The 24185-nt window shown below is 40.2% G+C and overlaps 2 protein-coding genes across 9 annotated transcripts in view; one reads left to right on the top strand and one right to left on the bottom strand.

Annotated features, from left to right (window-relative positions):
- The first annotated feature begins 1662 nt into the window (after positions 1–1662).
- RAB14 (RAB14, member RAS oncogene family) lies at positions 1663–21246 on the top strand. The gene is given in 8 exon segments (NM_001130754.1): positions 1663–1884; positions 9219–9277; positions 10282–10335; positions 11636–11813; positions 14628–14694; positions 17529–17616; positions 17969–17999; positions 18984–21246. Coding segments are annotated over 7 exon segments (648 nt in total). The 5' UTR covers positions 1663–1884; positions 9219–9225; the 3' UTR covers positions 19162–21246.
- An 838-nt stretch (positions 21247–22084) lies between these two features.
- Positions 22085–24185, bottom strand: part of CNTRL (centriolin) — an 87864-nt gene continuing 85763 nt past the window's right edge. For 5 of the 8 annotated variants that reach the window (XM_010808330.4, XM_024996369.2, XM_059889539.1 and 2 more), the window contains one exon: positions 23023–23815. In XM_010808330.4, the coding sequence (XP_010806632.2) occupies positions 23756–23815 (60 nt within the window). In that variant the 3' untranslated portion in view covers positions 23023–23755. Of the gene's footprint in view, positions 23816–24185 lie in introns of all 8 variants that reach the window. The other 3 variants (XM_024996363.2, XM_024996370.2, XM_024996364.2) reach the window with 2 other exon arrangements.

The raw sequence follows: 24185 nt of genomic DNA, 5'->3' as shown, positions 1-24185 counted from the left end.
TTTAGGGGGTCTACAAAATCTTTTAAATTCTTTCAAAATCAGAAGAGAAAAACTAACTTTTAGGTTGAAGAAAGTGACTTGCTATATAACAATTTATTCATCTGTATATCAATGCAGTTATAAAGTATGAACTATATATTAAACAAATATTACATATTACATAGATACATACGTCCACAGTTCAGTTCAGTCAGTCAGTCATGTCCGACTCTTTGCGACCCCATGGACTGCAGCACGCCAGGCCTCCCTGTCCATCACCAACTCCAGGAGTTTACTCAAACTCATGTCCATTGAGTTGGTGATGCTGTCCAACCATCTCATCCTCTGTTGTTCCCTTCTCCTCCCACCTTCAATCTTTCCCTGCATCAGGGTCTTTTCAAATGAATCAGTTCTTTGCATCAGGTGGCCAAAGTATTGGAGTTTCACCTTCACCATCAGTCCTTCCATGAATATTCAGGACTGCTTTCCTTTAAGATGGACTGGTTGGATCTCCTTGCAGTCCAAGGGACTCTCAAAAGTCTTCTCCAACACCACAGTTCAAAAGCATCAATTCTTTGGCGCTCAGCTTTATAGTCCAATTCTCACATCCATACATGACCACTGGAAAAACCATAGGTTTGAGCAGACAGACTTTTGTTGGCAAAGTAATGTCTCTGCTTTTAAATATGCTGTCTAGGTTGGTCATAACTTTTCTTCCAAGGAGGAAGCGCCCTTTAATTTCATGGCTGCAGTCACCATCTGCAGTGATTTTGGAGCCCCCCAAAATAAAGTCTGACACTTTTCCCATTGTTTCCCTATTTGCCATGAAGTGATGGGACCAGATGCCATTATCTTAGTTTTCTGAATGTTGAGTTTTAAGCCAACATATATCCACAAGCACAAAGCAAAAGTGTCCAGGGCCCACGAAAGTCAGAATGCGGTCTTGCACGGGTGTGCACTGAACTTTCGAGTGAGGTGATACAGAAGACTAAGCTGGAAGAGGGTAGGTGGTGGACAAATTCTGAAAAATATCACAAGTTCTCTTTCATTAAAAGTACCCCTCAAAGGGAGGCTGTAAGGGACAGAGGTGAAACTGAGCACAAAGTGTAATTTCCTAGCTGCATGATCTTGGACAAGCGACTTGCTCAGTCTGAGCCTCAGTTTTACCATCAGTAAAATCGGGATATGCACATCCTGGGGCTGTTGGACAGGGACCTAGCGTGTTCACCGTTAGGTACGAATCGCTCAATACATACATGTTGAATGAGTGCAGTAAATGTGTGCTTAGCATAGTGGCCGGTGTACGGCAAGCGTCCATTAAGTGACAGTAAAAATAGTAAAAAGTCCCCAGCACAACAATCCTAGACACGCAAGAACCAGAGGTACTTCAGCAGGTCCTACGCGAACCTGCGCAGTAGCTCCCCCAAGAGGGGAGGACACGAGACTGCGCTTGCGCGTGAGTGCTCTCCTCCGCCCCTTTTGGCGCGAGGACCAGTGGGGCGGGCTCGGCGGCGTCGCGACGAGTGCAGAGGGCAGGACTGAGGAAGGGGCGTGGCCAACAGGCCGGGCCCCGGCTACCCTCTTCCGGGCTCCCCCAGCTGCGCGCGCATCCTCCTCCCCCCCTTCTTTTGTGGTCCGACCCATCGCGAGGGTGACAGGAAACCCTGTGCAGGGAGCGCCGCCATCTTGGACCAGCCCGAGGAAGATCCTGAGGGAGCCGCGGGAGCAGTCGCCGCTGCCACCGCCACTGCCGCCGGCGCGTCTGCAGCTCCTCGGCCTGCCCGCTGCCTGCCCGGGCCCCGGCCGGCCGCCCCCGCCCCTGTCCCGCTGCGCCCGCCCTCCTCTTCCTCGTCCTGACGCCCCCCTCCCGCCCGGAAAGCTGCCCAGCCACCAGCAACCCCCCAGGTAACCCCGGCCTTCCGCAGGGGCCGGCCGGCCGGTCTCCTCGCCGGGCTCTCCCGGGGTCAGCGGTGGGGGCGACGGCGGGCTGGGGGCGCGGGCGCGAGGCGCCGCGGGGCGGCCGGTGTCAGGCCGCAGCGAGCCCGGGGTCGGCTGTGGGCTCCGCGGCGCAGGGCCTGACAGGCGTCCGTGCGGGGGCGAGGGTGTCCCCGCGCGGCGCCCGCCGGAGCCCCGGGCCTCCCCGCCCAGCGGCGGGCTCCGGGCGCGGCGTGGGGAAGGGTGGGTGCGGCGTCTCCTTGCCGCCGCCGCATCTGTCCGCTCGAGCCGCGCCGCCCCGCAGCCCGGGAGCCCCGGACGTGGCGGCCCCGGGCCCATGGGCCACTCTGGCCCCGGGCACAAAAGCCGGCCGCCCGGAGCCCCGCCGGCGTCCTGGCCCGCCTCCGGCGTCCTTGCCCGTGGGGTAGACCGGCGTGGCCTCGGGCTGGGCGGGGGTCTGGGGGTCCGTGCGGCGAGGCTCTGGTTCGGGGGAAGCTCTGTAATGTCTGTGGAATTCTGTGCGGCCTCGTCCGTCGGTAGCGTGTGGAAATAACGAGGACAAAAAGTTTTTGGCCTTTCTAGAATGTAAGCAAAGAAGGCGGAGCCAAGTGGTTTCGGTGGTTTGCTCTTTGCCGCGTGCTAGACGCGGATTTCAGGTGTTTAGACCCGCAGGTTTAGCTTGCTTCACGTTGCTCTGGGTGGTGAGTACAGGATCTTCGTCTTCCAGGTGAGGAAGCTTAGGTGTGGAAGTGCGATGTGGCCGATTAACGATGTTACATGCACACTCAGGTTAGGCCAGGGGTACACACATGACCATTGAACATGTAGCTACAGTCTAATTCCTTTTTTCCTATGTTTGCGTTTGGATAACAGCTGACTTCTCCTTTATGACCCAGTCTGTCTGCCACTACACTGCTGGTTCACATTCTTACAACCCCAGAGGATAGATGACAAGATTTCCGTTTTCAGTTTGAAGAAGAAACGAGTTCCCAGAGAGCACATGCTTTCCTGGTGGGCCCACAGCAATTCTCGAGAGTCCAGATTTGAAGTCTTGCAAAGTCCTGCTCGCTTCATTACTGTCCGAACTGCCTAGTATTTCGGTGTGGTGGTCGAGGACAAATTTGACCTTGCAGTAACCCAGCTCCCACTCCACCATTCCTCAAGACGTTGCAGAGTTTTTCTTCAGTTTTTTGCTTACACCCATTTACTTGGTCATGCCTTTGAGACTTGTAGTGGTTAGGAGTTTTGGAGGGTTCCTGCTCCAGTAGTGCACTTCCTAGTGACTTCAAGCAAATTCTTCACCTCTTCAGACTAAGGGTCCTTATCCATTCAAGGGATAACTGTACCTCCATTTTAGAGTTGTTGTGAAGATTTAAGTGGGGTTTAAAACCCTTAGCACATTGCTTAAAGTTTGGTCAGCTTCCATTGTCTCTGACAGTGCCAGGCTAGTAGTGAGTGTCTAAGGTTTGTTGAGTGAGTGAGAGGAACATGGCTTTGGAGAGCTATAGAGTTAGATCTGAGCCTTAATCTTAGCTTTCCCTTTAGTGGTATATGACCATGGGTGTATCTCCTCTCTTGAGCTGGCTTCCTTATTTGTAAAGTGAGTTTTTAGAATTAGAGATTGCTTATAAAGTAGCTGACATATATTAGGCACTCAGTAAATGGCAGTTACTGTAAAGATGTAAAACTTTTAGAATTTTAATAACCTAACAAATTCCCTTGGAATTAAAGCTACACTTAAAAACTTTTTTTTTTACATTTCATGGTAAACTTCATTGTTGTGCATACTGCTACCTTACACCAGAATGTGGAGTGTTTTTACAACTGATTTTTATCAGTATTAAAAATCTTTGCGTAATTTTAGTAAAATATTATACAATTAGAGGAAACTTTGTGTAAGGCAAATAAGTTACTTTAAAACTAGGTCTACTGAGATATGTTTCATTTTTTTAAAACTTGAAACATTTTTTTGTGATTAAGGATGCTGTGCATTACCGGAGACAGCAGTGTACATACAAGTCGAAGTATCAAAGATACTATACTTTTAAGAAACTTTTTCTCCTAGATAGTTTTAAACGTATGCAGAATAGAGTAGTATATTGAGCTTTCATATACCCATTATCCAGTGTCGGCAGTGCTCAGTCTTATTTCATCTATATATACTTGCACCCTCTCCACCAAATTGTTATTTTTAAAAAACTTTTCATTGGAGTATAGTTGGTTTACAATGTTGTATTAGTTTCTGCTGTACAGAAAAGTGAATCTGTTATACATACACATACATCCAGTCTCTTATTTTTATTTTTTATTTACTTTTAAAAATTCTATTTTTATTTTTGACTGAGTGGGTGTTCGTTGGCATGCACAGACTTCTCATTGCAGTGGCTTCTCTTGTTGTGAGGCACAGTCTCTGGGGCACTCGGGCTTCAGTAGTTGTGGTGTGTGGGCTTAGTTGCTCCCAAGTATGTGGGATCATCCCGGAACAGGGATCGAACCAATGTCCCCTGCGTTGGCAGGTGGATTCTTATCCATTGCGCCACGGGGAAAGTCCTTCCACTCGACTTTAGATTCTTTTCCATCTACCAAATTATTTTGAAGCAAATCTCAGACATCCTTTCCTCAGTAAATTTTTCACTGTTTCTGATCCTTTTAATTCTAAGTGCAGGGTTTTAGTTTTGTTTTTTCTCGTGAATACTTTCCTTCTGTGGACAGAGGTACAGTATTACTTTATTTCCTATTCACAGTGTGCCATCATAATTAGCAGAAAAATTTTGTCTTTCTCTTGACACATGGAGAAATCAACTCTTTTCTTACCACATTAATTTATAAAAAAGTGTGACATTAAATATCTTGTCAAAACTGAGGTGATTTTTAGGTGGGTCTCGGAAATGAGTGGGTTATTTTCAGAGGTTGCTTTAAGGTTGAGGACAGGAAATTGACCACAGATTTTGATTAGTTTAATAGCTTACCTCCCAAAGTTCTGTGTCCACTCGACTGACAGATCAAGTAGAGACCTGCAGTGGTTTCGGAAGCACACCAAAGGGCTTCTCTTCTTGAGTTGTATGAAGTGAGGGCCCATGCTATGCTAAGTCACTTCAGTCGTGTCTGACTCTGTGCGACCCCATAGACGGCAGCCCACCAGGCTCTCCCCCATCCCTGGGATTCTATATGTGTATTTTTTGATCATTACTGTATTGTCAAAACCTAACATAATTTAAAAATTTTTATATTGGAATCACAAAAGCAGTTTATCTTGGTTGAGGTGTTTTTAACAGCATTTTTCATGTATAAAAAAGCCTCACTTAAACTATAAGGGTCAGAATTTAAGTCACCCAGAATATATTTATTTAGGGGTTGCTTTTTTCCTTTGTTGTCTTGAATCGGTTACATAGAAATTACACAGTAACACCTTATGTCCTAAGAGTGGAATAAAATAGCTGTGTAACAGCTGTGAAAGGATTAGACAAGCCTGTAAGTTAATACAGCAAGGAGTCAAACCATAAGAAAATGAGAAAATGGACTCCATTATTGGGAATTAGAGCTGTTTCTAGTTTTTATGTATTTTGTTGTTTTTTGCTTTGTTTTTATTTTTGGCAGCACCAGGGGGCTTCTAGGGTCTCAGTTCCCCCGACCAGGGACTGACCCTGGGCCCTCAGCAGTGAAAGCAGAGTCATGGCCGCTGACGGCCAGGGGGACCCCCCCCTTTTATTTGTTTTGACTCTGATCACGAGACACTTCATATGCTGTTCCCCACGTTATTGGTAAATGTGGAAGTAATGTTGGAAATATGGCTGGGGTTTTTTTGTTCTTGTTTCACATTAGAATTATATGTAAAATGCTTAAAATATTTTAACAGTCCTTTTTTTTTTACTTTTAATATTTTAGAGTATATAGTAGATGTTTATAGTGTTCTCCCAGTGATATGTAAGGGCTTCCCTGGTGGCTCAGGGGGTCTGCCTGCAGTGTGGGAGACCCAGGTTCGATCCCTGGGTTGGGAAGATCCCCTGGAGAAGGAAATGGCAACCCACTCCAGTATTCTTGCCTGGAGAGTCCCGTGGACAGAGGAGCCTGGAAGGCTACAGTCCATAGGGTTGCAAAGAGTCGGACACGACTGAGCGACTTCACTTTCTTTCTTTCTTAGTGATATGTAAAAAAAAGTTAATAGTTTTCCCCTTCCTTTTTTCTCTTTAATTCCATGTGTTAATTTTTTAGTTTGGTGTGTATCCTTCTATATTGTATCCATGTAGGATTGAGTGTGTGTATGTCTTTAAAAATGGGTATATGTTATCTCATGGAACTCTGCAGCATGGTTTTTTTTTTTTCACTTAAAATCATGAACATGCTTCCGGGTTAATGCATGTATCTAAATGGTTTTTCAATTAGATGTGTATCATTTCATAGGACTGACGTACTTTATTTAATCAAAATATTTTGGCACTTCAGATTCCCACAAGCGCAGTATTTGAAAGTACCTACCTTCCTCTCTATTTGTACATTTCAGAACTAGTCATTTATATGTATAGTTCTATTTGGAACACTGTCTGATTCAGTAGATGGAGACAATGTGATTCTGTTTTGGCACAACAGTGATTAGTGTTTAACATGCGTTTAGTAACCATTAGGTCTATATGTATTGGCCTGGAAATAGATCCATGCTGTTATGAAGTGAAAAAAAAAAAGCACCCGTTGTAGAGTTTCATTCAGTAGCATACTCCATTTAAATACATTTCTTACCTTAATAGTGGTGTATGTTTCATGTTCACAAGATGAGGTTGAGAAGTCCTTTGCTAAAACAGTATTAATAAGGGCAAGTGTTCAGTCCTGTCCAGCTCTTTGCGACCCCATGGACTGTAGCTTACCAGGCTCCTCTGTCCGTGGAATTCTCCAGGCAAGAATACTAGAGTGGGTAGCCATGCCATTCTCCAGGGGATCTTCCCAACCCAGGGATGGAACCCAGGGGTCCTGCATTGCGGGCAGATTGTTTACCACCTTAGCCACCAGGGAAGCCCCAAGCATAGTTACAGGGGGCCCCTTGAACATGGTTGTTGCAAATACGAAATTCTGAGTGACCTCTGTCAGTTAACTCTGGGAACCTTTTTAAACCTTCTGTTGGTGGCTACAGTGCTTGGTAGTTTTTGCCTGCCTGTCTACTGCAATTTGTTAGTTTGACTAGTTCTCCTTTAACTCTGCTTTTTAGGATTTTTATTGTAATTTTTAAGAAACTTAACCAGAAAATTGGGTGAGGAGGTGGAGAACAGGGTGCTGGCTTTCAGTCTGAAATAGTGATAATTCTCTTTTATTTGTAAATAGCTTACCAATTAATGGTTGGAAATAAAATTTCAAAATCAGTCATCTCAAATATTAACAAATGCTTGTATGATTAATTAGCAAGTACACAAATTAGTACAACTAGAACTGGTTTATAATTTCATGATTAGCCTTTAGAGCCTTTCAAATAGAAACTGGGATTGTTAAGAGTCCACAGTTTTAACATAATAAAATGAAAGGAAGCATAGTATGTACAGCTATAACTAAGTTAGAAGAAAGAAAAGATACAGCAACATCAGAGGAGACCCACGAGAGTAGCAGTCATTTAAAGATGACTAATTACTTTCCCCCAAGTTTGAATGGGGAAAAAGAAGTTTAAAAGAGAAGTTAAAAATGAGTTAGAAGAGAGGAACCTGAAGGGAATGCAGCCCAAGAAGAAATTAATAACCTTTAAATATCATTCTTATTGTGAGAGATGATTCTTTTCCTTGTCTTCAAAATTTGGTGAATAGTACAGATCAGTTTGAACCTCGGGACCAAGGTCATTCTTGTTTCTGGAAAAAGGGAATCAATCATACTCATGTATGATGTTCAGAATCACAGTTACTTTAACTAGAAACACTTTCTTTTCTGAATGAACTGGTCAAGGGAGTTTTCTGTGATGTGACTGATGACAAATGTGTTACAGCATGTCCCAGTTCTGTTAAATGTATTTCATACAGCTAAGCAGGAAGACTATATTGTGTGAAATGATTGTCTGGTAATTTACCATAATTAACAGCTTTCTCTTCCCTAATAACAATAATTCACTTATTTTAAATATGTACTCTTTCTGCAAGTTAAATTTTATTAGTTACTTAGAAATTTTATTTGAAATATAACATATAGTAAGCTGTTAATTACAGTAAATGAGTTTCCCCAATCCTGTTAAGTATCTGGCTTGCGTATGTGACAGTTGGCTAGAACAGTAAAAACCAGATTAAAAAAAATATTGGAAAATCAGTTTTTGTAAAAATGAGGTTAAACCTTCATATTTATAAAGAATTTTCATCTTCAGCTGAAAACTGCTTTGAGAATAAATTTTTTTTTCTTTCAGTTTTATTGGGGAATAAAGTTTATTGTAAGTTATTACCAGTATTAGAATTCACCTCTTATTTCTCTAGGACCTAGCACAGTGTCAGACACAGTCAAGGCATTCATTTGAATAAATTGGAGAGGTTTTTTTAAAGTTATTAAAAGTAGGAGAGAAATTAGATTTCTTTAGGTTAAAGTCTTCTGTGGGGGTGAGAAATGAGCTGTGATCTTCAAACATATCTTGTAATACATAAACTTTCAAATTTTACAACTACAATATGTCATTATTTCTCTTAACTCCTGGAAAAATATATAGCAGACATATTGTTAACCTTCAAATACTGTATTAGGAACTGTATGAAATGATCAATAATTGACTTAAAAAAAATCTACAACAAAAACAGTTTCATGTGGTTCTATTTCTGACATTTCACTTAGAAATAATATAATTACTTTTTCTTTGGATGCTATGATTATTTCAAGTAGAGTGAAAGGGTTTTTTGTGTTTATAAGTTGGTGGTTACTTTTTACGACATTCTATTGTAAAATCAAAGTGTTCCAAACAAATAGATCATTAGACTTGAGTTAACGGCTGCAACGGAGACCTTAACAGGGGAGGAGGACTATTGATAATGATACTATTTAAACTTAAATTTATAAAGATTTCCTTGATTGAAGTTTTCCAGAGTAGCATTTCTTATCTGGTATTTCCTAAAGTGAAATATTGGAATTGTTTTGACACATGTTCTCTTTCTGTGGGTGATACGTGAGAGTGCTGGAAGTGTTCATTCGAGAGAGTCTGCGTATCTGATTAATTTGGGAAATGCAGTTTTCTCTGCTGTTGTAACCTCCATTTTGTTTATAATCACTGTGGTTAATTTTATATATCTTTACAGGACACACGGCTTGGATAACTTGAGCATACTTTTTCCCTGAAGTAACTCAGTTTTCTTTGTTTCTAGTGCCACCATGGCAACTGCCCCGTACAACTACTCCTACATCTTTAAATATATTATTATTGGTAAGTTTGTTTAACTTATACTCTTGTTTGTTCTCCAAAGGTTAAAATGCAAAATGTTTATATGCTAATACTTAACATAGTACCCCAGAGGAAGTGAATACTTGTCTTTTTCACTGCAAAGTTAAAACTCCTTTGGTAGGATTTTTTTATCAGTGACCTGTTACTTTGTGACCCTGGGTACAAAGCTGGCTACCTTTGAAGTGACTTGAGGGCTACCTGAAAGTTAATACTGGGAATGAGATTAATTTCCTAGGAGTGTTGATACATTCCAAAAATATCATGAAATTTCTCGGAGCCCCCTGGATTCCAAAAATTGATAAAAATTCAGAAATTGTGTAAGATACATGAAATAAATCGTAGTTTTTCTCTTGCTGTTTATCCATATGTAAGAGTAAGTTGAAATATACGTATTTTTCTTTTAATTCTTCCTGTTAGTTTGGTTTAATATTGAGCTTATGTGACTATATGGTAATGCTTCCTTCACCAAAGGTTAAATTGCTGTCAGTACAGTCAGAGATGACACCTGTTCCATTCGGATTTTCATGTGATGCACATTCTTTTGTGGACTTCTATAAGAAATATGAGATAAAATGGGATCTAGTGAATCAGATTTCCAAAGCTTATTATTTCTACTTGTTCTGTGCTGCCCTTTTGGTCACTCCCAGGAGTTTTTGGCTTTTATGCATGGGTTAAGGGAAAAAACAAAAAGTTGTAATAGTTTAAAGTAGAAAACACTGTTCAGTTTTTCTGTTAAAAAGCTTTTCCCAGCTGGTGTCTATTTATTGACATAATTCATAACCAGATTCTACCACCAGTGAATGTTGGGAATAGTCAATTTATATATCACAGTGAAAACCTACCTTTAGGATCTTTTGAACTCATTATAAATGATGAAAATGAAAATTTTTAAGTGCCCAGAGGTTTGTGATGTAATATGGTAAAAGAGGTATAGCAATCATTGCATGTAATTATAAGAGGATAAAATTGGAACTTTTTTTTAACAGGGGACATGGGAGTAGGAAAGTCCTGCTTGCTTCACCAGTTTACAGAGAAAAAGTGTAAGTTCAGTGTGTAAGACAAAACATTGGCGGATCCTTACTGTCACTTTCCTGCCTTTTAAAAAGTGTTCTTTTCAGTACACTCTATGCAATAGAATATAACTTTTCCCTATGTATATGTACTTTTGTCTTTAGGAAGTGATTTTTTTTTTAAATAGGTACAAATGAAATATACTTGTATGTATGGTGGTGTTTTTTATGCCATATATAGTTTGATTGACTAGATTTTTGATAATACAAACTTTGGTTTTAAATATATATGCTATTAAAAATAAAAATATATAATTTCAAATTTAAATTATCTTTTTCTTGTTCTCTGACTTTCCATTGTAGAAATTATCTTATTAGGGGGAATGTGCTTATATATCATTTGCTAATAAATAATAATAGATTGGAAATATTTAAAATGGAATTCTTTCTGCATTCATGACTGGTCATTTTAGATTCAAAGTGCTACTCTGTCTTGTGTGGTAGGAGAAGGGGCCATTTTATTTTATGTAACCGATAGGCTAAATATAGTTGAAATTGTTTCCAATAGTTAAGATTATTTCTGTGGCATTTTTTAGCTTAATGTAACGTTTTATGAAGTGTTTAGCAGTCTGTGTACTGTAGAGGAGTAATGGTGGATATAGGTTTTCAGTGGCCTAGTTATAAAGAAAGGATTAGTAGACTTGTCCTATTGGATTAGACTTGCAAATATATAATTATAAATACTAAATTTCATGACAGTCTTTGAAGTATTGATAACGTTTTACAGAATAAATACTTGTTTGATTGAAAACTCCTAGAGTCTTAAAACTGTTAATTTGTTATTAGGTAAGAATTGTCAGAAGGCTAAATAGTATAATGTTGTTACGAAGAGTTTATTAAAATCCTTATTTTTAATTAGCAGGTAGCCCAGAGGTCAGTAAATAGTAACCTGTGGGCCAGGTCCTGGCACTGCTTGTTTTTAGAAGTAAGGTTTTACTGGAATGCTGTCATGCCTATGTTATGTATTGTCTGTGGCTGCCCTTGTGCTTTAGCAGCGTGGAGTCCTTGGAACAGAGGTCTTTTGGCCTGCAAAATGTGAAATATTTATTATTTGGTTCCTTGCAGAAATTTCTAAGCCTTGTTCCAGTCACATCCCTGTGACTCCTTAAGGGTTTTTGCTAATTTTTTTCTTTTCATGCAGGCTTTAACCTGTTTATAGCCTATAAGCATTAATGAGTCTTTTGGTTGTCTAGTACATCATTTTCCCATTGATCTTAATTTGAAGCTTTCTGCAAGTTGGAATATTGTTATTTCTTTTCTTCCCTAACAGTTATGGCTGACTGTCCTCACACAATTGGTGTTGAATTTGGTACAAGAATAATTGAAGTTAGTGGCCAAAAAATCAAACTGCAGATCTGGGATACGGCAGGACAGGAGAGGTTCAGAGCTGTCACCCGAAGCTACTACAGAGGCGCCGCGGGAGCACTGATGGTGTACGACATCACTAGGTGAGGGGCCCATGGTTCCCAGCCTTCATACTCGAGCAAGGAAATCTACTTCAGGCAGTGGGTTTTTTTTAAAGTTGTTAGGCATTCTATAGTTTGTAATTGTGTATCTGTTAAATGACTTATTATTCGGGTTTTATGGGTTTTTTTTTCTCTAAATTGCTATGTGTGAGATTTTCAGATATATTATCTGAAAGTGGGTAAGACTAAAGAAAACTTTAGGAGATGCTGGTGGAGCTAGTGAAAGAAGACTCTTCTGAAAAGCAGTATCAGTTGAATTATTTGAGGTGAAATATTTCACACCAAGTATTTTTACTTCAGTAGAAAGCAAGCAAATCTTTAAGAGTTACTCTGTTCAGCCTCTTGCCTGTGGACGGAGGAGCCTGGTGGGCTGCTGTCCATAGGGTCACAGAGTTGGACACGACTGAAGCGACTTTGCATGCATGCATGCATTGGAGAAGGAAATGGCAACCCACTCCAGTGTTCTTGCCTGGAGAATCCCAGGGATGGAGGAGCCTGGTGGGCTGCTGTCTATGGGGTCGCACAGAGTCAGACACGACTGAAGCGACTTAGCAGCAGCAGTGTTAAAGTTCATGTCTTTTCAAAATAAGGCCAAGCAAAGGAATTAAGTAGTTTTGCTAATCCAACGTGGTAGATTATAAAAAATTCTCATACTTGAATCTGAAATATTAAAATTTTTTGTGTCCTAAAATGGATTGAAGTAGCTCATGATACTTCATGCTGCAAGATTAAATTTATTTCAACTCTGCTATTTATGGAAACTCAAAAGTAATTGATACGGAATAACAAAACTGGACTTTAAATGTTTGATTTGGGAAAATTGAGCCACTTCATTAAACGCTGTGCTGTTTGTCTGCTCTAAGCTAGAAAATGAACTAGACCACCTTTCATATTAATGCAGAGTGTCTAAAGCAGAGTGACTCTTGTCTCACCTTCGAGCGGGTAGGAATCAGTAAGTGGGACCAAGTGATAGACTTTCACGTGTATTTCCTTTTGGATAATGCTTTGCCCTGCTTTTGAAGAGTCACAGTGAGAAGTTCTATAGTAAAGGGACTCTGCTGCTGCTACTGCTGCTGCTAAGTCGCTTCAGTCGTAAGTTTGTTTAATTTAGTGTTTCCTAAGGTTATTTTCGGAGAAGGCAATGGCACCCCACTTCAGTACTCCTGTCTGGAAAATCCCACGGATGGAGGAGCCTGATAGGCTGCAGTCCATGGGGTCGTGAAGAGTCGGACATGACTAAATGACTTCACTTTCACGCATTGGAAAAGGAAATGGCAACCCACTCCAGTGTTCTTGCCTGGAGAATCCCAGGGACGGGGGAGCCTGGTGGGTTGCCATCTATGGGGTCGCACAGAGTCGGACATGACTGAAGCGACTTAGCAGCAGCAGCAGCAGCAACAAGGTTATTTTATTTATTTAGAATAAAGATAGTGGATGGTTATGATTATAGTCTTGTAGTTTTACTAAATTTTCGAATTGGGTGGTCTCAGGGCAAAACAGAGGGAACAGCCTTAAGGCTCTTCACTGGAGCCAGGCAACTGGTAAATAGTTTTGTGGGAAGACAGGTAAAGAACCTGGCCATTTGTACGGACATCCTTTTATGTGGGATGCATTCCTGAAGGCTCTGCATAGTTGAAGACTGCATTCATTATTAAAATCTAACTATGGTGATGTGTACTTAAGTGTATCTATAGATTGTAGATTGTTTTGCTTTTCTTTGTGTGTTCTTTAATTCCAGCCTATTGAGATATGAGTGATAAGGCTTGTGCTTTTTAAAATTTATATTTGATCACTGTTTACTTGGACAAGTTGAAAACACTGGGAAAAAAATTTTTATGTGACTTTTTTGACATGTAGGTGGTGGTTTGTGTATAACATGATATAGTACAGTAAAAAGAAATTCTGAGTAAGGAATTCTTTTCAGTTCTCTCTGGGAAAGGAATATATCAGATTCTGTTTGGTATATCAGATTTTATATGAACACTGGCAGCTGGAGATGATGGAATATATTCACTAGACTGAACTCGAAACACTTCAAGGACACAGTGTCTGTAAAAGGTCCTGCACCTGGCTCTGAAATCATTTCTGCCTCTTTATGGGCCTCTGTTGCCTCACCTAATAGATTAATGTTCTATGAGTCTGTATAAATTAGAAATATTTTTAACCATCAAAATTAAAAAAATGTTTTGACCTTTTTGTAAAGTCTAATAGTGGTAGTATATTCTGTATTATTTTAAATTATTTGGATTTGTTTGCTGTCTTAGGTCCTACTTGGCTAATGCAAAGGAGCCAGGAGTTTTTAAATTCTCAGATTGGAGAAAATGAAGAAATAAGGCATTATGAATCCTCAAATGATTTAGCTGCTGGTAAATGAGAGTGTACAGTTAGGATAAACTCACCCTCTGATATACCTGGGGACTTCAGTTTCCAGTCAAATGTATTAATCTTCTTAAAGCCGATTTTTAAAATTCAGAGTTCAGAATTATTTTCCATTAATTTTTTATCTTGTTCTTGCTTGCTTATTGGTCTGTTTATGTTTTTAAATGTAAATAATTTACTCCTGATGTATAAGTCATTAGCAAAGTTGTTGACTCTTGAGTTATTTAAAACAAAAGGTTTGGCTAGATATTTGAAAAGTGTGTGTTTACATTCCACAATTCTCTAGGGCAGCAGTCTAGTCAAATCAAAAATATTTTTTAAGTATATATTTAAAATATATTTGATGAAGTTTCTTTTTTTCCTATTGAAATGGCAACTGTATGTGGCAGTCACAAAAATAAACTTTAATTTTTGCAGAAGAAGTACATATAATCACTTAAGCAGCTGGTTGACAGATGCAAGGAATCTCACCAATCCAAATACTGTAAGTTAAATGATGTCTATTGTACAAAAAGCTTAAGATCTAAGTTGACCCAGAAAGGAAAGCCACTTGCTAAGTGGACTTTTTGTATTTGGGTACTAAGAATGAGAGAGTCTTTATTCTTAAATTGAAGAAAATGTAAAACCTTTTTTCGAATATGGACTATGCCAGGTTTCACACTTACAGTTGGTTTTTGTTCATGTTTGTGGTTTAAGAAAAATGAAAGTTACTAGTGGGGTGGTGATCTCATGTCACATGGAGACTATGAAATCTGAAACTTTCACTTTAATCTGCATTAATTTCATAAAACGTTACCATTAGAGGAAACTGGGCAAAGTGTACTGGGATCTATTATTTCTCACTACATGAGTCTCCATAATTTTATTAATGTCAATTAAAAATAAAAACTGTTCTGCGTATTATAAAAAATTAGCCAGTCTGAAAAGATTTATTTGAGATTTTAAAGACTAGCTACTATGGTAGGCTCTGCAGTATACAAAAAAGAATGTGGGTCTTTGGCCAATACAAGGTCATCGTCCAGCAGGGAGATCACCTGTGGGGATACAGATAACTACTGGGAAGCAGAGTGAAACAGGCTGGACACAGCGTGGCCGGGGTAGCGCTTGCTAGTGGTGTGTTTGGGGGCAGCCAGTGTGAACAGTGCCGTCTGGAGAAAGCAGGTTGACAAAGGAGGTGTTGTTTGATCTGGGACTTAGGAGTAGAAGGTTTTGGTAGATTCTGCAGAGGGTATTCCAGGAACAAGTGAGGGAAGGCCCTGAGCAGGAACAGACTGAGCTTTGTGAGAGTAAGGCCTGGGTCTCACTTAGCTTTGTGCCCCAGAGCCTGGCAGTGGCCTGGTTTAGTAAATACGTAATCAGTGCTAAGATTGGCTTTCATCAGGGAACAGCAACTTAATTATTTTTAAGAGTCAGTTAACATGGTTTGCCTTTTATGCCAGGGACTGTGTCTGGGACTTTCCTATCCATTATCACAGTAAACCCACTGTAGGTATACATGCAAATCTATAGGTGAATGGTCATACAGCTTTGTTTGCAGTAGTCAAAAAAGCAACCTAGATGGCTGTCAGTAGGTAAACGGTGAAACAATTTGGTGCATCTGTTCTTGGGAATACTCTCCAGCCATACAAGGGAATCACCTGTAGATAAATAGATCTCATGGGCGTTGTGCTGAATGAAAAAAGTCAGTCTCGAAAGATTACATTCTGTATGATTCCATTTATATAAAACATTCTCAAAAAGAAAAGTTCTGAGTTGGAGAGCAGATTTGTGGTTGCCAGGGGTTAGTGACGGGGGTGAAAGGTGTGAGCTGACTGTAAAGAGGGCAGCACAGTCCAGTTCCTTTGTAGTGAAGAAGCTGATCGTGGGGACACAGATCTATACCTGCAGTAAAACTGCATAGAGCTATACACAGTAAAACTGAACTCTCAGTGAGGACTGTAGATTGTGCCAGTGTCAGTTCCCTGGTGTTGAGAGTGTGTTAAGATCCTAGTATTGGGGACGCTTGGTGAAAGGGATATAAGAGCTCTACTCTTCTGTAAACTTTTGTGATTCTTTTGTTATGTAAGTAAAATACTAAAAACATCAAGAAAACAACTTATTGTAGAGAGTCATTAGAGGAGCATAATAAAAAAAAATTAGCCATGTCCTTCTTGTTTCATTTATGCCTCTTAAAATCTTACCAGATCTCATTATAGAAGAAAGAAAAAAAATTTGTTACATTTTCTGTAACTTTGCCTTTGATTTCTATGTGCAAGTTGCATACTTTCTACTTTTGTTGATAGTGCTGTTGTACCTGTCTTGTTAGCATGCCACCTTGTGCCTCCCCTCTCACGAAGATGGGAAGTGTGGTTTGGAAATGCTTAAGGAATGGAAAGCAGGCAGTGTTGTCTCCATTAAGCAAACATTTCTTAAACTGAGTGCCTGTGTTATAAGGCCCTGTACTACTTAGCCATTGTGACTTTACCAACTTTGACTTTTTAAAAAACTTGATTTCATTTTTTAAGTGTAATTGCCTTACTCTTTACTGGATAGGTGGACTGACCGTATGTGAAAATGTTTTCCCATCCTCAGTGGGCACCTGTCCACACTGATTGAAGAACGCTAAAGGTGGACATTTGGGTCAAAATAGTTACAGTTCATGGACACCATGTTTTGAAAGGACAGCCAGGGGCTGAAATTTCACGTGAAAAAAAGTTAGTGATGGACAACCCTTTTAGTTGAAACCATCCATTTCTAAAGTATCTGGATTTACCACATCAGTTTTGAAGGGGAACATATTTTGCTTTGAATATGAAGTCGCTGTACAGACGTTCTCCCACCCCCGCTGTCCCCTCTCCTGGATGCAGTCATTGTTATCAGCTGCTACAGACCTCGTCTAACCGAGGGATAGTGTAGGGGAGGACAGGATTGGAAGGTCACAGTTCGGGTTTTCTGCCTGAATTCTGATGTCCGCCTACCACGGACTCTTGAGTGATCTTCTAACAAGTCTTTGTTTGCTTTGAGTATCAGTTTCCTTACGTGTAGCCTCAGAAGTTGAACTAGTAGTTTTAAAGCTTTCTGTGGATTCCAGGAACTTAGGAAAATCTAATGAAAGGCAGAACCCTTCTCTTCCAGGCAGTGTCCTGGAGACACCCTCTGTGCCTCTTCATAGTTACACCTTCACGATTCTGTGGTCATCGTCCGATGGGTAATTGGTAGTATTTAGTTTCCTTTGTAGACCTGCATGTTTTTTCCTCCAGATTTTTGGATTTTAGAGTTTTCATGTCTGATTTAAAGGTTGCTTTTGTGTAAGACGTCTCTCTTTCGGTTACAATCCAGGTGATAATCCTCATAGGGAATAAAGCAGATCTGGAGGCTCAGCGGGATGTGACGTATGAGGAAGCCAAACAGTTTGCTGAAGAAAACGGTGGGTTTCTTGTGAGGTTTAATGGCGTTCGGTCACACATGTGAGATTTCTAAGGAGAAGTGGGGTTTTGACAATGCAGATGATTTGACAGTTTATTCTTTTCTTAAGTGCAAATTGCTCAAATCGAAGAATGAGGAAATACAAAATGCGTTTGTATTTGGGATTCATTTTGAGGGCAATAGAATTATTTAATGACATAAAGATTCCTTCCATTTCAGACTCATAGTCTTTCATAAAATACTGTGGCGGTAGTACTGAAAGCTGATGGGAACGTTTTACTCAGAAGTCACTTAAGAGAATGTCCTTGTGAGTTAATTTGAAATGTGTTTCATAGTCTGAATTTTATTTTTAGGTTTATTGTTCCTTGAAGCAAGTGCAAAAACGTAAGTATGACTAAAATCAGTAGATCATTTAAAATTATATTCAAATTTCTCAAAGCAGAACCACATATATATATAAATGTATAATGTATATGTACATATAGTGTATAATATGTAAATGTGTAATGCTTATGGCAGGGAAAAGAGCAAAAATCCCTTTGCTTGTTTCACATTTCAAAATAATGTTTTTTGTTACTTTTCCTAAAATATTATACCTTGATTATACTCATTGGTAATACAGGTTAATAAATGAAATTGTGTTAACACAAATTGTGTAAAGGCTAAAAGTGACCTTTACAACCAAGGCTGAATTGGGCATCTTGGACTCAAGGTTGTTCAACCTGTTGATTTAATACTTGTCATTTTAGTAAAAGCATGACTTTAGGAAATATTCAATGTCTTAAGAGTAATTAGAAGCATAAGTAACATTTCTCATTGTTATTCCACGTTCATTATTGAACCCCAGCACTCCTGTCATAGTTCTTCATTTATTAAGCCAAATACTCCTTGCAGTGCTGAGAAGCTGGCCCCTTTTTGTTTAGCCTCATCTGTACTGTTGGTCCTAAAAGGGCCAATGTCAAACGTGAACATGGCTAAGCATGATAAGAACAGTACAGTTTATGCTTGGCTAATCAGACCATACAAATCCTGGAATACTGATTGGAGATAATTTTATTTCGGTTTAGAACACCCCCTACTATGGCCTGCTTAATTATTGTTATATATTACTATATAGCATTTTAATGATTAGAGCACGTACAGTTTCACATTGGGTTTGTAGAAAGAGCTCTTAGTATTGTTGATATGCTTTCCAAAGAAAATATTTTCCCATGTTGTTCTTTAGCTCAGTCTTCTGGTAATCCCTTATTAGATGACAGTGGCTAAGTTGAAGACATCATGGCAAAGGTTAGCAAAAGGTCAGTGTGTAATGTCTTATGTTTTGTAGAAAGCTATGGTTTGCCAATAAAGTTGTTGATTGCCTCTTAGGGGAGAGAACGTAGAAGATGCTTTCCTTGAGGCTGCCAAGAAGATCTATCAGAACATTCAGGATGGAAGCTTGGATCTGAACGCCGCCGAGTCGGGTGTACAGCACAAACCTTCAGCCCCACAGGGGGGCCGGCTAACCAGCGAGCCCCAGCCCCAGAGGGAAGGCTGCGGCTGCTAGTGAGCTCCTCGCCGTGGCTCTCACTCGACCTTTCACCTCTGTCTGTTGGAAGCAGTACTTTTTACTGCCTCACTGTCTTCTGTACATCTTACTGGGTTTAATTAAAAAGAAAAAAACAACTCTGTTGTAAAAACAGTTTAACACAATACTAAACTGCTAAACAACTAGATGTAATCAGGTTATCAAAGGCAAGTAGAGTAATCCGTCTCTCCTGCATGGCAAATCGAGACTTTCCCCCCGATTGTCCTCGTGATAGGTGTGTCACCAGTCCACGATTTAGACTGAGCACTGATGCTGGACTTGATTTTTTTGCCCCTCCCTCTTTTGGCAAGGCTTTGTCTCATTGTACGGTTTAATTTGATGGTATCTTAAGCTTTCTTCCCATCTTTAACTGTTCAGGTATGTCTGTTGTAACCCATACATTTATTGCTGTGAAATGACTTCTGATGATAGAAAGGGTTCTTCAAAGCCTTTTGTTTTTGTCGGATAAATTCCCTGTTGTGTGGGTGGCATTTTTCTTAAGGCGGTTTGCTTCTGTCTTAGCCTTGCGCAGGGAAAATATCCATTTATCTTTTTTCTTATGCTTAATTAATAGCTTTATCCTTTTTTTTTACACCATTTTATCTTTTTCTCTTTAGCAGAAAGTAAATATGTATAAAATTTGAAGGAACCGAACTAACAATACATTCTGTGTATATTATTTTAATGAAGAAAATAAATTGATTACTGGCCTTGGAACAGTATAAAATACCAGTTTGTACAGTAGGACCTGTATGTGACCATGTTACTCCCTTCCATTTCACACGAGGAAACAGACACAGCTTCTGTGCACACGATGTACTGGCTCCGCCCTTTGGTGCTGGCAGGGTTTGGGGACATCACGCTGGAGAGCGTTCCCGGCGCGAGACGATTCACACTAGCAGATTCTGTTCCGTCTCTGCGCTGTGGCTTACCTGCTGGTTTTCTTAACTGTTCTCGTGCAATCAGCAATGTGCTAACCTGCTTTTCTCTTTTTGTAAACATTTTGCATTACAGGCTGCATTTCTTGCCTTACTGTATAGAAGAAGAAAAAAGGCTGGTTTCTTATTGCACATTTTAAGCTTTTATACCTGTATCTCAGAATGGTAAGATTCTGAACCAGACAGCCAGAACCGCAGGTCTGCTGTTAAGGGATTTTAAATAGTGCATTTTTAACACTACAGTGAAATAATTTAAGATACCGCTTGTATTCTTAGTGTATTTATGTCATGTTGGCATAAGTTGTTCTGTGAAGGGGAAGGTGTTTCTCACCCTGTTTCAGTGTTTGTACTGATAGAAAGTAAGTTACTACTTTGCACTAGGCGGTGTGGCCACTGAAGAATACTGTACTGCAAGGAAACGATCTCATTTCTGTAGACAGCAAACTTACGTTTTACCAAGTTCTTTACTTCTGTTGATTGATTCCTAATTGAGTTTATGGTTCAGGCTGGGAATTGAGAAGTTATTTGAAGTAGGATAGGTAAAACCTCAGTATATTATATAAAATGCACCCTCAGCTCAACTGCTGTGTTTAAAATACACATTTTAAATCCCTATTTACAGACACTAAAGTAAGAAATACTGCTTTCTGGGTTGTAAACGCGTGGTAGTACCAGAGTCTTGTACAGTCAATGTTAAATAAAAGCCACAACTGGAATGTGCAGAAAACAGGATTTGGTTAATTTGTGGACTCATCTTTATTTTTGTCTTTAACTTTTTTAAAGAGCAAGATACCTGGAGTGTATCGGGTATGTTCTGGTAAGGACGCACAGTGATCTGTTCTGCTTACACTGTTGCATCACGAGGGACTCACCCAGGGACCATGACCTGCTGGCGTGTGTGTGTATATTTACAAAATCAAAACAAACGAACCACCCCCCGGGTACAAGGCAGCCATCCCAGACCGAAGTCTGTGGCTTGTGTAGGTGCAGTACCCTGGTTCCCAGAGTCAGCTACAGTGGGTCTTAATTGTTCTGTGACAGATTTACTCAGACTGCTGTACTCTTCATTTGATGTAACAAAATGCTATTAATCTAAATATTTGTAAATAAAGTACCTGTATCTAGATTAAAATTGTTTGCCTTATTTTCTAAATTATAACAGGATTTCATATTTTCTTCAGGCAAATAGCTATTTGGCATTAAGTTGCCAGTTTTTACTGCAGAACTGCCCTTAATTGTTGTTTAAAAAGAGACGTCTGCGTAAATAGTATATAAATCCACAGCACTCGGTAATGGAGCTCCGGTCTGACCCGTGCATTCAGATCCCACTCGCGGTGTTCTTTGGCCTTTTTCAGTGTGAGGTCAGCACGCCTGGTGGCTGACACTTCTCCCTTGACTCTGCTCAGGACCAGATTCTGGTATTTGCATGTGTGATCCCCTGTAATAAACCTGGGTGCTCAGAGAGAGGCAGACTGTTGTAAACATCTGTGTGCCAGACATTGGGCAAGTACCTTGGGGAGAATGTGAAATTCTTTTAATTTTTAATCCATGGAGAGCTTATTACTTGTGTGGTCACCTGCTTTTCTGGGTTCCTCGTTGCCCTTGCACCTATGAGGCCCTCCTGAGTAGTACTTGGTGCTCGGTACTCTGTGCGTTAGACATTCCGGGATGATGTTCAAGTATTTTTCATGGACAATAAAGTGTTTGATGCAGTGATTTTGATTTTTTTGGGGGCGGGGGGGTGGGTGGCTGGTGATTTTTACATAATCCTAGTTGGAGGGAGTAGAGTTTCTTTGGAAAGACGTCTTTTGAGACCAGGTGTTTGGCTTCATACACGAATCACCTTCTAGGTCAATAAGACTGTAGTTTCGGGAACTTCTCCACATCTGTTGTTTTAAGTGTGCTCTTTTCTTATAAACATGTGGCTCAGTTCACAGCCTTAACAGAAGACCAAATGATTCCTGTTCACGTGGCAGTTTAGGAAGAAAATATTTTACTCTCATTCAGCACATGGACAGACCAGGAAACTGTCCTTGAAGGATTTCAATAATTGTTGAATTAGGCCAGGCTTCTAAGCATTTTGCCAAGACTTGTGAAAATGAAACAAAGAATGTAAGTAAAAAAGACACCATCAAATCAAGTTTACATCGGAAGTAGATGTTTTCTAGAACTTACTGGCTGTTAGTTTTATGACATTTTCACTGTCTTATATTCATCCCATGTCAGTCCCTAGCCCAGATCTTAATGGTCCAGCTCTAGGCAAACAACTTCTTAGGAATATAAACCTCAGCAGGTGGTCAGAGAATAGTGCTGTACTATATAAAGTATAACATGGTATATAATACCTGTTTCGGTTCAAAAGCTGTCTAGGAACCTAGAAAATAGGATTGTTTTAAAATATTCCCAAGTCTGAACACAGTTTGAATTTACCACTGGGTCAGATTCTCCAAGGGCTTCCCAGGTGGCTCAGTGGTAAGGAATCTAGCTGCCAGTGCAAGAGACATGGGTTTGATCCCTGGGTTAGGAAGATCCCCAGGAAGAGGAAATGGCAACCCACTCCAGTATTCTTGTCTGAATAATCCCATAGACAGAAGAGCCTGGTGGGTTGCAGTCCATGGGGGTCGCAAAGAGTCAGACGTGACTGAACGACTAAAAATGCGTGTGGATTTTCCAGAGTTCTAATTTTCCACCAAAGAAATGTTTCTCGTTGAAGAAAGGCTTCTGAAGTATATACTACAGTTTTATGACAAGTATTTTCAAAGCATTGACATACAACATACTTCAACCTGCAGACAGAGACGGAAAGCCATCGGAAAGACTTGACGTTCTCTTGAAATTAGGGTAAAAAATTTATGGCTTTACTGTAGATCTGTGAAATGTAAAGTCAGATGTCAGACCCACATTTATTTTATCTTTTATTTTCATATGAAAATAGATTTTAAACAAAATCCAAAAATAACTTTTGGCACTATAAATAAAGAGGAGCCTAAGCATGTTGTTTTTAACCTAACTATAGATTTTACCAGTTTATAGATTCAGATCAGCACTGGTTTTATAATAATGCATTTCAAAGGTTAAAAAAAGAAAACCCTCAGCCATGTAAGACCCTGGTTTAAATAGTATACGATATTCCCATATGTACAGGTGACTTAACAAAAATGCTGAGAGTCGCTGTAGAAGTGGAATAAGCTACAGTGGAGTTTTCAGCATCTGAATTGACTGGATCTTGATAAAAACCAAGTGGCATTCTAATGAAGTTAGTGAGGTAGTGGAGAAAGTTATTTCCTCATATTTAGGCAAGACAGTCTTCCTCCATCTGGCTGAGCCACTCATCCTACAACAGGATGAGAAAGGACTAAGGGTGAATTTCTGCAACAGTAAAAACAGGTTTTAGCTAAATTCACAGAACTAGATGATAGCATCATGGCTAACAGGTAATATTTGAGTACTTCTTTGGAAAAATGTTTTAAGATGAACCACCATACAAAATTACCCAGGATAAAAGTTAGATGGTTACTTTGATTAAGACTATGATAAGCTACAACTCAACATCTGCCAATTGAAAGTGCTAGTTATTTATAAATAAAAGAACTTTTTGTAACATGTACCCTGTGAGCAGGAAGCTGAGGACAGCATCAGTGTCGGTAACTGCCTGCTGATGGTGATGGACCTTGTGGAACTTGATGGAAGGAGCTCTGGAAGAAGGAAGATAAAACGTTAGGCTCAGAAGCCAGCCCCCTAACTCCAACCTAGTTCAGATTTTCATCCCACACACCCCTAGATTAAGACTCAGGGACCCAACGTACTTCTAACAAACCCCTCTCTACGCGCTGTGCCTCTCGCGCCACCTCTGTTCCCTTCCTGGACCCGGGGCGCCTCAGGTCTCCGGCTGCCACTGGAGCTGAAGAACTCAGCTGGCGCCCACACCCCTGCGCACCCGTCTCCCGCTCTTCCGGGCTCACCTCCAAAGTCATCTCTACAAAGCTCTCTGCCTCTGACCTTCTTCCTGCCCTGAGGCCCATGACGGTTTTGGCCTCTATCTGACTTGGGTCCTACCGTGGAAGA

The sequence above is a fragment of the Bos taurus genome, chromosome 8 (genome assembly GCF_002263795.3).
Source record: "Bos taurus isolate L1 Dominette 01449 registration number 42190680 breed Hereford chromosome 8, ARS-UCD2.0, whole genome shotgun sequence".
NCBI lineage: Eukaryota > Metazoa > Chordata > Mammalia > Artiodactyla > Bovidae > Bos > Bos taurus.
The sequence above is the reverse complement of the archived record's forward strand: the minus strand, read 5'-3'. Positions and strand labels throughout refer to the sequence as shown.